The 12622-nt window shown below is 33.5% G+C and overlaps 1 protein-coding gene across 2 annotated transcripts in view; it reads left to right on the top strand.

The window, feature by feature from the left end:
• LOC143080130 (uncharacterized) overlaps nucleotides 1-12622 on the top strand; it is a 138097-nt gene that overhangs the window by 91264 nt on the left and 34211 nt on the right. For both annotated transcript variants that reach the window (XM_076255833.1, XM_076255831.1), the window contains exons 72-74: nucleotides 9292-9397; nucleotides 9884-9960; nucleotides 10398-10512. In XM_076255833.1, coding sequence (XP_076111948.1) covers nucleotides 9292-9397; nucleotides 9884-9960; nucleotides 10398-10512 — 298 coding nt within the window. The remainder of the gene's footprint in view (nucleotides 1-9291; nucleotides 9398-9883; nucleotides 9961-10397; nucleotides 10513-12622) is intronic.

The raw sequence follows: 12622 nt of genomic DNA, 5'->3' as shown, positions 1-12622 counted from the left end.
GAAAGATTGAAAAAGGGTGTTTCCAGTCGTGTCCGTGCATTTTCTCTTGAACCATTCAACCAAAGCTTTTGAAATTTTTATATGTTGTTACTGATGACAAAATAGAGGTCAAGTTCAATAATGACGATTTTGACTTTTACCGTTCAGGAGTTATGGTTCTTGAAAGATTGTAAAATGGCGTTTCCATTCACGTTGTTGCATTTTCTCATGAACCATTCAATCTAAGCTTTTCAAATTTTAATATGTTGATACTGATGACAAAATGGAGGTCAAATTAGATATTGACGATTTTCACTTTCACCATTCATCAGTAATGGTTCTTGTGATATTGCCAAGACACAAATAAATATTAATAAATCCGGTTTGCTGTCGTTGTGACAGCCTCTTGTTTGTTAACGAATGGTCAGTCCGAGTATTTTAAGATTGCAATGTAATCGCACTAGTTCTAAAAAGATCGTAAACGCGAGATACTCTTCAAAGATCGATTCAATTCCTTGTTAACGTGGTCTAATTAACATAATTTCTGTTTTGATTCATCCATAGGCATTTATGAATTAATCACAAGTATCGAAATGTTCCCTAATGTTGCTAGAACTTCCATCTAAGTATACTCATTCAGTTGTCATCCCTTGATTCTGATTGGAACTTAGTCCGACCTCTTTTCTCAAATCAACTCTTGTTAATAGATATTTTTTTTCCATATGCATTCCTCTTTAATTCTTCATTCATTTTCTTCTCGGCAAAACAACCTATCAAACGATGTCACTCTCTCCATCGGCTCATAGAGGGATAACTTTCATAAACGTTTCCAGTTGTTCGCCGAACCCGCGACGTCATAAACCGCTGACGGCATAGTTCTGTACTGTTGCGCTTGTATGTGCGCATAAACAATAGAGGGATTTGTCTTTAAGAAGTGTTTTATATAATTGGTCCATTTTTTATTAGTTCATCGTTGCTACAGGATCGTCTCTGAGGTTATCACCAGTCTAGTAGTCAGCAATTTTACGTTGAATTTAAATATCATCGATATGTTCATATAAAAGAGGGACGAAAGATACCAGAGGGACAGCCAAACTCCTAAATCGAAAAAAAACTGATTAAAGAATAAGCAGCACGAACCCCATCAAAAACTAGGGATGATCTCAGGTGCTCCGTAAGTTTAAACAGATCCTGCTCCACATGTGGCACCCGTCGTGTTGCTTATGTGATAACACATCCGGTAAATAGTATAATTCAGAAGGTCACATTCATGAAAGGGAAGGGGATTGTAGTTTCGCCGTAAGGAACAAAATTTGTTTTCAACCGACCCTCATTGTTAGTTTCTAGATGTAAGTCAAGATATGAGGCCGACTTAACTGTATCTGTAGTATCCTTTATCTCTAGTTCGATGGGATAGATGCGTTCAACATAGTCGCCAAATTTTGAATTATTTAGTAAAGAACATCATCTATATAGCGAAAAGTAGAGTTAAAGGATATTGCTAACTTCTTATCTTTCTTCCTAAGAAGTTCCTGTATGAAGTAAGCCTCATAATAATAAAGAAACAAGTCGGCAAGAAGAGGGGCACAATTTGTTCCCATTGGAAGGCCGACAGTCTGTTGAAAAACACGTCCTCTTAACGAAACAAATATGTTGTAAATCAAGAAATCAAGCATCTTGATAATGTCAGTTTCAGAGAATTTTTTGTTTGAATCAGAGTGATCCTTTACAAAGTAGGATTTATCCCTCCCTAAGACAAGATACTTGTATCTACGTTGGCCATTCTTTTTAATGTAACAAAGCAATACCTACTCTTTCAATTTGTCTTTTAGTTTGGAAGGTGGAATACTTGTGTAAAGTGTAGAAAAGTCAAATGTGTTAATACTATTACAAGATGAAAGAGAGTTAGATTGTATATACTCTAAAAAATCTTTGGAATTTTTAAGTATCCACATCTGATTCACGCCACCTCTAGAATATGCAGTTTCACAATAACTTTGAAGCCCGTCTTTGATTGCTGATAAAAGAGATGTTAATAATTTAGAAAGAGGTTTCGTGGAGCACTTTGAAGACCCAGCAATATAGCGTTGTTTGTAAGGACACTTGTGTAGTTTAGGTATCCAATACAGTGATGGAAGATCCAGTTCTTTATGGTTGAAATTCCAAAGGAACATAGAACAGACCTATGGTTATCCAGGATTTCCTCTTTGGTAAGTGTCGTGAGGGTATATGTTGAGTTTCCAAGTGAATTGTCAATACCTAATTCGTTTATCAAGCAGTTAGTGTAATGAGTTTTACACACAAAAACGATGTTGTTTGGGGCTTTATCTGAGGGGACAACACCATATTTGTCATGGAGGTAGGATAAGTGTTTTGCAACATTTGGGTTTTTAAAGATTGACGTAGCATGGGCATTGATAGACCCATTCAGTTTCTTAATTCTGATTTCTATCAACGACCTGACTGCCTTAATCCATTCTGAAAGAGTGTCTACGTCTTCCTTCTCGCGCTTAGCCCATTGCCTGGCATAATCCTCGACTGAATCCATCAAAATTTTAAAGTTGTATTTCCAATTGATGGATTTAGGCGCACTATATTTCGGACATTTTGATAACACATTTCGTAGGGAGGTCACCGGTAATTACGTGGCCAGCCGGATTATATGTGAATTTGGAACTAGCACAAGTGTAATCAGGAGGTTTAGACTTGAAGTCGTCAATATTGAGATCCTGCAAAACCTGTTTCTAATTGAAAATTGTAGTTGCAATAGGTTTGGTATAGGTATAAGAAATGATTGGTACAGATCTAGACTGGTCTTTAAAATAAGGAGGTATTTTCGATTGAAATAATTTATGATGAAGGATATTGCCTAAGTTGACGCCATCGAGACCTTTGTTGACAAAGGAAAGAAAAAGGAAAGATCTTTTATCTTTTTCATCTTTTCCAATGCGGACTGGCTTGAAAGGCTGTGACTTGCAATATCCGAAATTATAGCTGTACGTTTGTATTGGTTTGAATGAAGGTAAGTAACAGTGGTTTCCAAACATAAATTAAACAGAGAATGAAGTTTAAAAGGGGGTAATGAATAAAGTTTCTTGCGAATGTGATGAATACCTAACGGCTTTTGTATAAATGGCAGCAAGTCATTAATAGAGACATCATGCATAGTAGGTGATGTATAATGACGATGACCATGACTGCGTCTACGTCGAGGAGTAGAGTTGAAATTATTCATCACATTCACCGAGTTACACGATATTTTTGCGTAAGAAATGATAAATTCTTGCACAGAAGACTTAGTGTATGATATATACTTGCATTAGTCTAAGAATTACAATACATTACATTAATTACATTATTTTGTTCCCTGTCACTCGTTTCATATGACTTCAAATGTGTACCATTGAATACATTCAAATTTGATTCTTATCCTTTGGTGGTTTCTGGCAGAGATTTTTACAAAATCGTGTGGTTTATTTGAGTTGTCCTTATATATCAGTCAAGTTATTTTGTTGTAAATTAGACCGCACGTTTTCTGGTTTAAATCGGTAAGCAAACTCATGGTGGGTCCTTTTATATCTAACTATAGTTTTTGCATTAAAGATGGCCATACGGTTAGTTCTAATTACTGACTTCCACTTTATTTTAACTCTTGTAGATAGTTGTCTCATTGGTAATCATATTACATCTCCTCATTTGTAAAGGAGTGTTCAGTTTAATGTTGCATAACAATATTTAAAAGCATAACCACCCAACATGTAAACCCTTAAGCCTCGGTCACACCTTAACGGATAGCACGAACGGACGCCTAACGGATGAAAATAAAAGTTGTCCGTTGACAAAATTGTTATCTGTTGTAAGTCCGTTGATGTACTGACAGAATAAAACGGACGTGTAACGGATGCATAACGGACACACACCGGATATGCTACGTACGAGAAACGGAAACGTACCGGACAGAACGGATGTCGAACGTACATCCAACGGACGAGTACCGCATAAAATGGACACCTAACAGAGGCGTACCGGATAAAACGGATGAACAGGAAATACGAAAAAATCAAAGGCGACAATAATAATACATGTAAATCGCATAAATATTCAAAATGTTTCTGTGTAACTGGTTTTGGTTTGTACTTCTAAATGCCACCAAAGGGCAGTGTCTGGCCTGATTAAGAGCTGCTTGATTGTAAAGACGTGCCTATACTCTAAGATCGATTATGAATAATAAGAATTCATGAACCTTAAGAAATCTGACATACCAATAATTGGCATTTCTGACGCGAAATTTTCAATTGGCATTTATCCGTTTCAGATCAGTTCATCATCCGTTTTATCCGTTATGCGTCCGGGAGAAGTCCGTTTCTCATCCGTTTTATCCGTTTAACGTCCGGTAAAAGTCCGTTGGTGAATTTATCTTCCAGACCTCCAACGGATGTATAACGGACACGTAACGGATACAAAACGGAAACGAAACGGACGAGTACCGTACAAAACAGACGCCTAACAGACGTTCAACGGATATGGACGGACGTCTAACGGATAAGAACGGACGTCTAACGGACATGAACGGATTGAAAAAAAGTTATCCGTTAGGCGTCCGTTCGAGCTATCCGGTAAGAAGTGACCGAGGCTTTAGTCTCTGATTAAAGCATTTTGATAATGTGAAGCTTTCAGTTCTGTTCCTACGTGAACACCCAATTCTTTCACAGAACCTTTGTGTGTTAACAAAATCAAGAACTGTAGTACCTTTGGAGACGAAGCGTGTTCAGGATTATTTTATTCTTTGGCTCTTGATAATTGTGGTAAAAGCTGTGCATTATGTAAGTAAAAAAGAAAGGGAATAACAAAAGGGGTGGGTTGGGTGGGATTGATATTGGAACTCATGGACGAATGGATATGAATTAAAAAAAAATTGTCCATTTGTCGATATCCTTTTGACATATTATTATTATATTTGATGTATATTCTTGGAACCATCAACAATAATTCAGTTGGTTTTAAAGTGATACATTGTCCAAACAGAGAGTTTTTTAGGACCAATATATGAAGGGTCTGGTAACTTATAGTTTCTTTCACGTTTGTCTCCCCTCAAAAGTTAGCGAGAAATTGTTGTATTGTAGCCATTTCTCGGTTATAATATTGGTATATTATTGTTCTTACTAGAACTCTTCTGAGGATTGCCTTTTGATACTTTTAGCTCACTTTTCCTTTAAGGAAATGTAAAGTTTTGTCATCGCTTGGCGACCGTAAGGTCCGACCAGTGTTAACTATTTCAAAGATCTTCTACTCTGAAACTACAGAACAAATTTCAACCAAACTTAAGCTGAACGTCGTTATTACGGGGCGCCGAATGGGACTCTTGTGGTTTTGTACAAAATTCAATTCTGTCATAACAAAATCATTTTTGTCTTACAAAACTATGTGATACAGACTTGTTTGATGAGAACTTCAATTTTGTGATGACAAAATTCATTTTTTTAGACGAAATTTATTTTTGTAGACAAAATTCATTTTTGTAGACAAAATTCATTTTTGTAGACAAAATTCATTTTTGTAGACAAAATTCATTTTTGTAGACAAAATTCATTTTTGTCATGACAAAAGTTAATTTTGTCAAAAAGGTATGCAAATATAAACTTATTTGCATACAAAATTGACTTTTGTTACCTGATATGGAAATTAAAACACAGAAGTCAATTGTATGAGACAAGATTCAATTTTGTGAGACAAAATTCAATTTTGTCAATTTTGTCTCACAAAAGTCAATTTTGTGACGACAAAATTCAATTTTGTGAAGACAAAATTGCCTTTGGTGAGACAAAATTCAAAATTAAATTTTGTCTCATAAAAGTCAATTTTGTCTCACAAAAGTCAATTTTGTCTCACAAGAGTCAATTTTGTCTCACAAAAGTCAATTTTGTCTCACAAGAGTCAATTTTGTCTCACAAAAGTCAATTTTGTCTCACAAAAGTCAATTTTGTCTCACAAAAGACAATTTTGTCTCACAAAAGACAATTTTGTCTCACAAAAGTCAATTTTGTCTCACAAAAGTCAATTTTGTCTCACAAAAGTCAATTTTGTCTCACAAAAATCGATTTTGTATGCAAATTAGTTCTCAGAATTCAAACTTAACTAATTTGCATACAAAATTGACTTTTGTCGCCAATTTTCAAATTAGGTAACAAAAGTCAAGTCTGTGATACAAAAATGAATTTTGTCATGACAAATGTAACTTTTGTCCACTGAAAGATAATTTTGTATGACAAAATTTTAAATTTGTAGTATTCTACAAATTTTGTTAGACTGAACTCATTTTTGTTGAACAAAACTCACTTTTGTCCGTACATTCAATCTAAACATACATACGTCTAAATTATGAACTTACAATTTACAACTCCCGTTAGCGCCATGTGTCGCATAGGGCGCGAATGGAAGCCTTCCATCTGAGTCTATCTGCTGCTGCTTGTTGTGCTCCTCCCCATGTTCTCCATCCAAATTCTGTTCTTTCCTTATCTACCATTCGTCTCCAAGTTTCTTTTGGTCTTCCTACATTTCTCTTTCCTGGTGGTGTCCATGTCAAGGCGATTCTACAATCATTCCAAGGGTCCATCCTCAGGATGTGACCTATCCAACTCCATCTTCTGATCTTAATGGTGTTGGTTATGCTGCACATGTTGGCTTTTTGTAGCAGTTCTGCGTTGGATACCATAGTTGGCCAAAATATCTTAAAGATTCTACGCAAGTTCCTGGTGTTGAAGGTGTTAAGTCTATCCCCATCTCTCTTGCTTATCTTCCAACATTCTGCCCCATATAGCAACACTGATATCACATTGCTTTTATAAATTTTTATTTTGGTGTTTCTACTGTATTGGTTTGATGTCCATACTTTTCTTAGCTTATAGTATGGTGCTCTTGCTTTTTTAATTCTATTCCTTATGTCAGATGTTGCATTGTCGTTGGTATCTATGACCGATCCAAGGTATGTGAAGCTGTCTACTATCTCTAGTTCTTCGTTGTTCAATGTAATCGGCTGGATGTTGGTTGCCTTTACACACATTATTTTACTCTTTTTCTTGTTTATTTCTAAGCCAGTTGTTTTAGCTATCTTTTGTATATCATCTGTTTTAGATTGCAGCTGTGTTCTTGTTGCTGATAGGAGAGCAATATCATCTGCAAAATCAAGATCTTCTAATACCTCTAGTCTTCCCCAGTTGATACCTCGCTTTTTCTGTGTTGTTTGCTTCATTGTCCAATCTATAACCAGTAAGAAAAGGAATCCAGACATTACACACCCTTGTCTGACTCCTGATTTAATGTGGAACCATTCCGAATGTTTACCCTCATGTTCGACTACACAACTGAAGTGATCATAAAATGCTTGTACCATCCTGATTATTTTACTTGGGATTCCATAGTTTGCCATGATCTTTTTTAAGGTTTCTCGATGGATAGTGTCAAATGCTCTTTTGAAGTCGATGAAGTTGATAAATAGGGGGCTGTTCCATTCAATGCATTGTTCTATAATATTTCTAAGGATGAATATTTGGTTGATACAGCCTCGACCTGTTCGGAACCCAGCTTGTTCTTTACGCAGTATGTTGTCAATAGCATCTTTAATTCTGTTGATGATGATTCTGCAGAGGACCTTCCCAGGTACAGATTATGATATCAATTATTGTTTTTTGAAAATTGATAATTCTTCAAAATTTAACACCAAGCTAACTGAGATAAATGCATTATTTTTCGATTTTTAGTAGTTGAACGAGCCAAAGTTGGCAAAACTTTACTGAAATCTGTGACAAAAGCCATTTATTGTAACTTGACCTTAAGTAAAAATTTCATTATGTAATTTTTATAAAAAAAACACATGATTTTCATGTAATTGTTATCTTAAAGACACATTATTTATATGTAATTTTTATCTAAAAGACACACGATTTTTAAACGACACACGATATATATGATCCTATATGTTAAGTGAACGATTCATTATGTAAGTGTTATATAAAAGAGACATGATATATATGTTAAGTGAAGGATTCGTTTTGTAATTGTTATATAAAAGAGACATGATATATATGTTAAGTGAAGGATTCGTTATGTAATTGTTATATAAAAGAGAGAGACATCATATATATGTTAAGTGAAGGATTCATTAAGTAATTGTTATCTAAAAGACACATGATGTATATGTTAAGTAAATAATTCATCATGCTATTGTTATATAATCGACAAATGATCTATATGTTAAGTAAAGGATTCATAATGTAATTGTTATATAAAAGAGACATGATTGATATGGTATGTAAAGGATTCATCATATTAATGTCATCGCGTTGCAGGCCGAAAAACGTTGAATTTTGAGGGTGTTCACTACTAACAAGGGAACAAATTGATTGTTAGACAAAACAATGAAGTCAGTGATCATCTGATTATTTTGTATCAGTAAAACAGAAATGTATGTGTCAACTACATATGGGTTTTTAGAAAAATCTAAGGAGTAGGTTTTAGAGATTTGATGTTTTTAGCTAAATAGAAGAATTTTCGTAAATGGATTTAGTAACTATGATTATGTAATTAAATTATGAAACAAAATAAGGGTAAGTGGGCAAAAGATCTTTTGATCCTATAGAATGAAATTCAAAACAGTGTGGCTGATTGAAACATTAAATTAAACCATTGACTGGGACAATTTAGGTGAACGTTTGTATGTAACGACCATTGCTGACTGTGTACTTTTTAAAGACACTTAAACTATGGGGTCACCAAAGGTTCTCAACACCTTAATAAAGTAATTCGAAAAAATTAATCAGAAATAACACGATGTTTTGATTTATATCAATTATATAAATCAAAACATAAAGGTTATTCCTGATTAATTTTTCGAATTATTTTATAATTAAAGACGTTAAGAAACCTGTGGTGACCCCACAGTTTAAATGTCTATCGTAGGTACGTCGTGAACAGTGGTCGTTACAGACAAACGTTCACGTAAATTGTCCCAGTCAATTGATGAATTTAATGTGTCAATGAATGGCCACAGCCACACTGTTTTGAATTTCATTCTATGTATACAGTAAAGATTCCAAATATCTGACCAAAAAGTCAAAAACAAGAGTATCGAACATAATATAATTTCTTAAGAATCCTATTACTCCTTTACCAAAAGCTAGTTGCTGTACTTTCTACTTGAACTTGATTGTTTGGCAATTACTCGGGAGAAATCAATGGTTTGTCGAAAATGGCATTCTTGAACATTAAAAAAGTTTGAAGAACTTTTGACAACTATATCTTTTGAATGTGTTACAGCTAAAGGTTGTTCATATAAAGGAGTTCATTACCAACATAATGCTCAGTGGAAAGATGGCTGTAAAGACTGTACTTGTGTCAACGGTCTCTACCATTGTGTGGATGAGTAAGTAATTGTTTTACATGAAAACTTGATTAGCTATTTAGAGTTTAGGTATGACTGCAATATTCATTAAAGTAAGGGACCACAGTTTCCCAATCATTTGACAAAAGGCAGATTTTAAATTTGAAGATGTAAATGTATTTGATTTTATGACTCATTGGCAATTTATTTCATTTAAGTTTGAGAAAAAATAATTGCCCTTAACATTTGTTGTGAATCTTGTGAATAGTTTGAGATATTCATGCATCTTCATATGTTCATGTTTGTAAAGATATCTATCAGCCATTCACATTTAAAGATTATCAAAACATGAGTTGCACTTATTATATTGATTGCATTTTCATTTATTTTTAATTTGACACATAGTGTCTTATGATAAGAACAAAACAGTCTTATATATATTTGTTATTTTGAAACCACTTACAAAATAAGAATTGAAATAAGAATAAATTTCAAATATGAAATTATAAAATTAAATTTTGATTCTAGATGTCCAGAATATCAATGGCCAAACTGGCCATCTACTGGAGGATGCTGTATCGGTTATGTGGTTGGAGTTGGTGAACGTGAGTTTTCATTTAACGATGTGTCAATTGATTGATTGTTAGTGTTTAACCCAACTTTTCCACACTCTTTGCTAAATCATGGTGACTAGTTTTTACCGGTGGAAAAACCTGAAGTTCAGGAAGTGAACTACTAACCTTGAAACGTTTCAGATTATAAGTCCCAAGCAACACGCTAGGAAGAATTTGAGAAGTTAGATATCACTATATATGCCCAATAATTGTAGTAGCTAAATATCAATTTAATTAATTAAATTTCAGGATATTTGCTGGTTGATTCATATTTTTTGTTAATATATTTTATATATCTATCAATGGCATCATTCAAGTGAAAAATTGTCTAAATTGTTGTCTGTAATGTATAAGGTATATGAGCCTAAGGTATATATTTACTTGTTTAATATGATATTGGTAAACATAATCTATTACATTATTTTCAGCTGTATGTAATTATGGTGGAAAGGAATATAAGCAGGATGAAACCTGGTCTGATGGTTGTCAGTTTAGCTGTGTCTGTAATGATGGCAAGGCTGGTCAATACCAATGTAAAGAAAAGTAAGCAATGTTTTCTAAGAAAAAGGAGTAAATTTGATAAGGCCCATGACCCCTATTTTTCAGTCAATAATTCAAATTAGGATGTAATGGCCACAATCATTGTCAATCATAGTTAAAACAATTACTTGATAGGAAAAACAAATCTTTGAAAATTTACATAATGTTATATACATTTTCCTCTTTAAGATTTTAAATTTCAAATCCATTTAAGGAAACCTGGTCTGATGGTTGTACGTTAATCTGTGTCTGTACTGATGCCATGAATGGTCTTTACCAGTGTAAAGAAAAGAAAGTAGTATTTGCCAAGAAATAGAAATAACCTCGATAAGACCCATATATGGCCCGTACTTTGAGCTTATATTTCGAATTAGGATCTAATTATCATAACCACTGCGAATCATAATTAAAACAGTGAATTGAAAGGAAAAAAGACTTTCGTTGAAAATAAACTGATTGTATTTTTGTTGGTTTTTTTTAGATGTCAAAATAAGGACTGTTCCATTGAAATATAAATGGTACCCAGGGAAGGCACTTTAAAACTTGACACCCACATATATCTATAAAGAAACAATTTTAGAATTTCGTTAACATTATTCAAAAAATTAAAGATAACCCATTTGTTTGGCATGCATTATATATTAATGGCCCTACTTCTTTTTAAGTTATTTGAAACAGATAACTTTAGTCATTGAAAATCTATATAAACATTAAAAATACCTGTCTGACTACTTTTGCAATGTACAACAACAAAGGAGTCTGTGCTCCAAATATGTTCATTGAAATGAAAATGTATTCACATTATGTGCAGTATATATACCGATCTTAGTAAAATATTTATGTAAATTTTATATCCATAGTGTAATGATAAAAGAGGGACGAAAGATACCAAAGGGACAGTCAAACTCATACATCTAAAACAAACTGACAACGCCATGTAGTGTACAATAATTTCTTTGTACTTGTTTTGCTTTATAAATTTTTTGATCTGAGCGTCACTGATGAGTCTTATGCAGACGAAACGCGCATCGGCGTATTAAATTATAATCCTGGTACCTTTGACAACTTATCACAGCAGTTTAAAAAAAAATAGAAGGGACACCGCTGTTCCTTAGTATTAAAGGCAGTTTGGTTGTATTTATTACTTATTTTAAAAGGAAATAATTTCTTATACCACACATCAGTAGTGCAATCGATCCTTGCCAAAAAAAGAAGAGTGTTTGTTTTATATTTATGCATTAATCGTAAAGCTCTTATTTATAAACTTATGCTGTCCTGGCCTTTGTTCTCTGTAATTTATACATCACTTTATATTTTATCTTTCTATCTTTTCAAGAAGTGATATCTTATGCATATTAGCGGACATTGTCCTTTCTTAATTCGTTTGGCCTTGGATGTGCTTTTTATTGAAATACTTTCTGTCAACGCAGCAAAGATGTTTTTACTTGTAAATGGGATAGCTTAGTTAATTTGTTAGCAGTTAACATTGCGATACAGTCTAAAGTTATTAATCAATTATATAACTATAATTATATAATTGTTGAACCTTGATAGAATTGTAGGAAACTGAAACAGAAACTTTTTTACGATCAAAAGACAGTATCAAGAGCACTTGTTTATCATTTGTCTGTGCTATTCTTGGTTCACAACCATAAGGAATCCTTTAAGCCAAATATTTGAAAGTTTGGCATGCATAAGTACTTAAACTATATATAGAAAAAAGTAAAATCACAAAAATACTAAACTCCGAAAAACGGAAAGTCCCTAATCAAATTATTAAGTGCTAGTGAAGAGCTATATTCTATAAGAACCTCAGAGAATGTAAGATCAATTTGGCCTGCGGGAGTTGGATTTTTTTTTATTTTAATAATTTCTTAATTAAAAAATGGACAATTTAAGAAAGTTTTGTCAATGATTTTGTCAGTACGGAAGTATTGACTGCAGAGCTGATTATATCTTTAAGGAAAAGCAGTGTTAACAACCGAAATGCTACTTAAAATGAAAATAATTTGTCAGTTGGGTCGGTCTGTTAAAGCACTTTTGTTAGCATCAGTTTAAATTAACGAAGGGTTGATATCTATTGGAATTAAAATTATTGATATCTTAGCTTCAC

This window comes from Mytilus galloprovincialis, chromosome 6, assembly GCF_965363235.1.
Source record: "Mytilus galloprovincialis chromosome 6, xbMytGall1.hap1.1, whole genome shotgun sequence".
Taxonomy (NCBI): Eukaryota; Metazoa; Mollusca; class Bivalvia; order Mytilida; family Mytilidae; genus Mytilus; species Mytilus galloprovincialis.
This window is presented reverse-complemented; position numbering and strand designations above follow the sequence as displayed.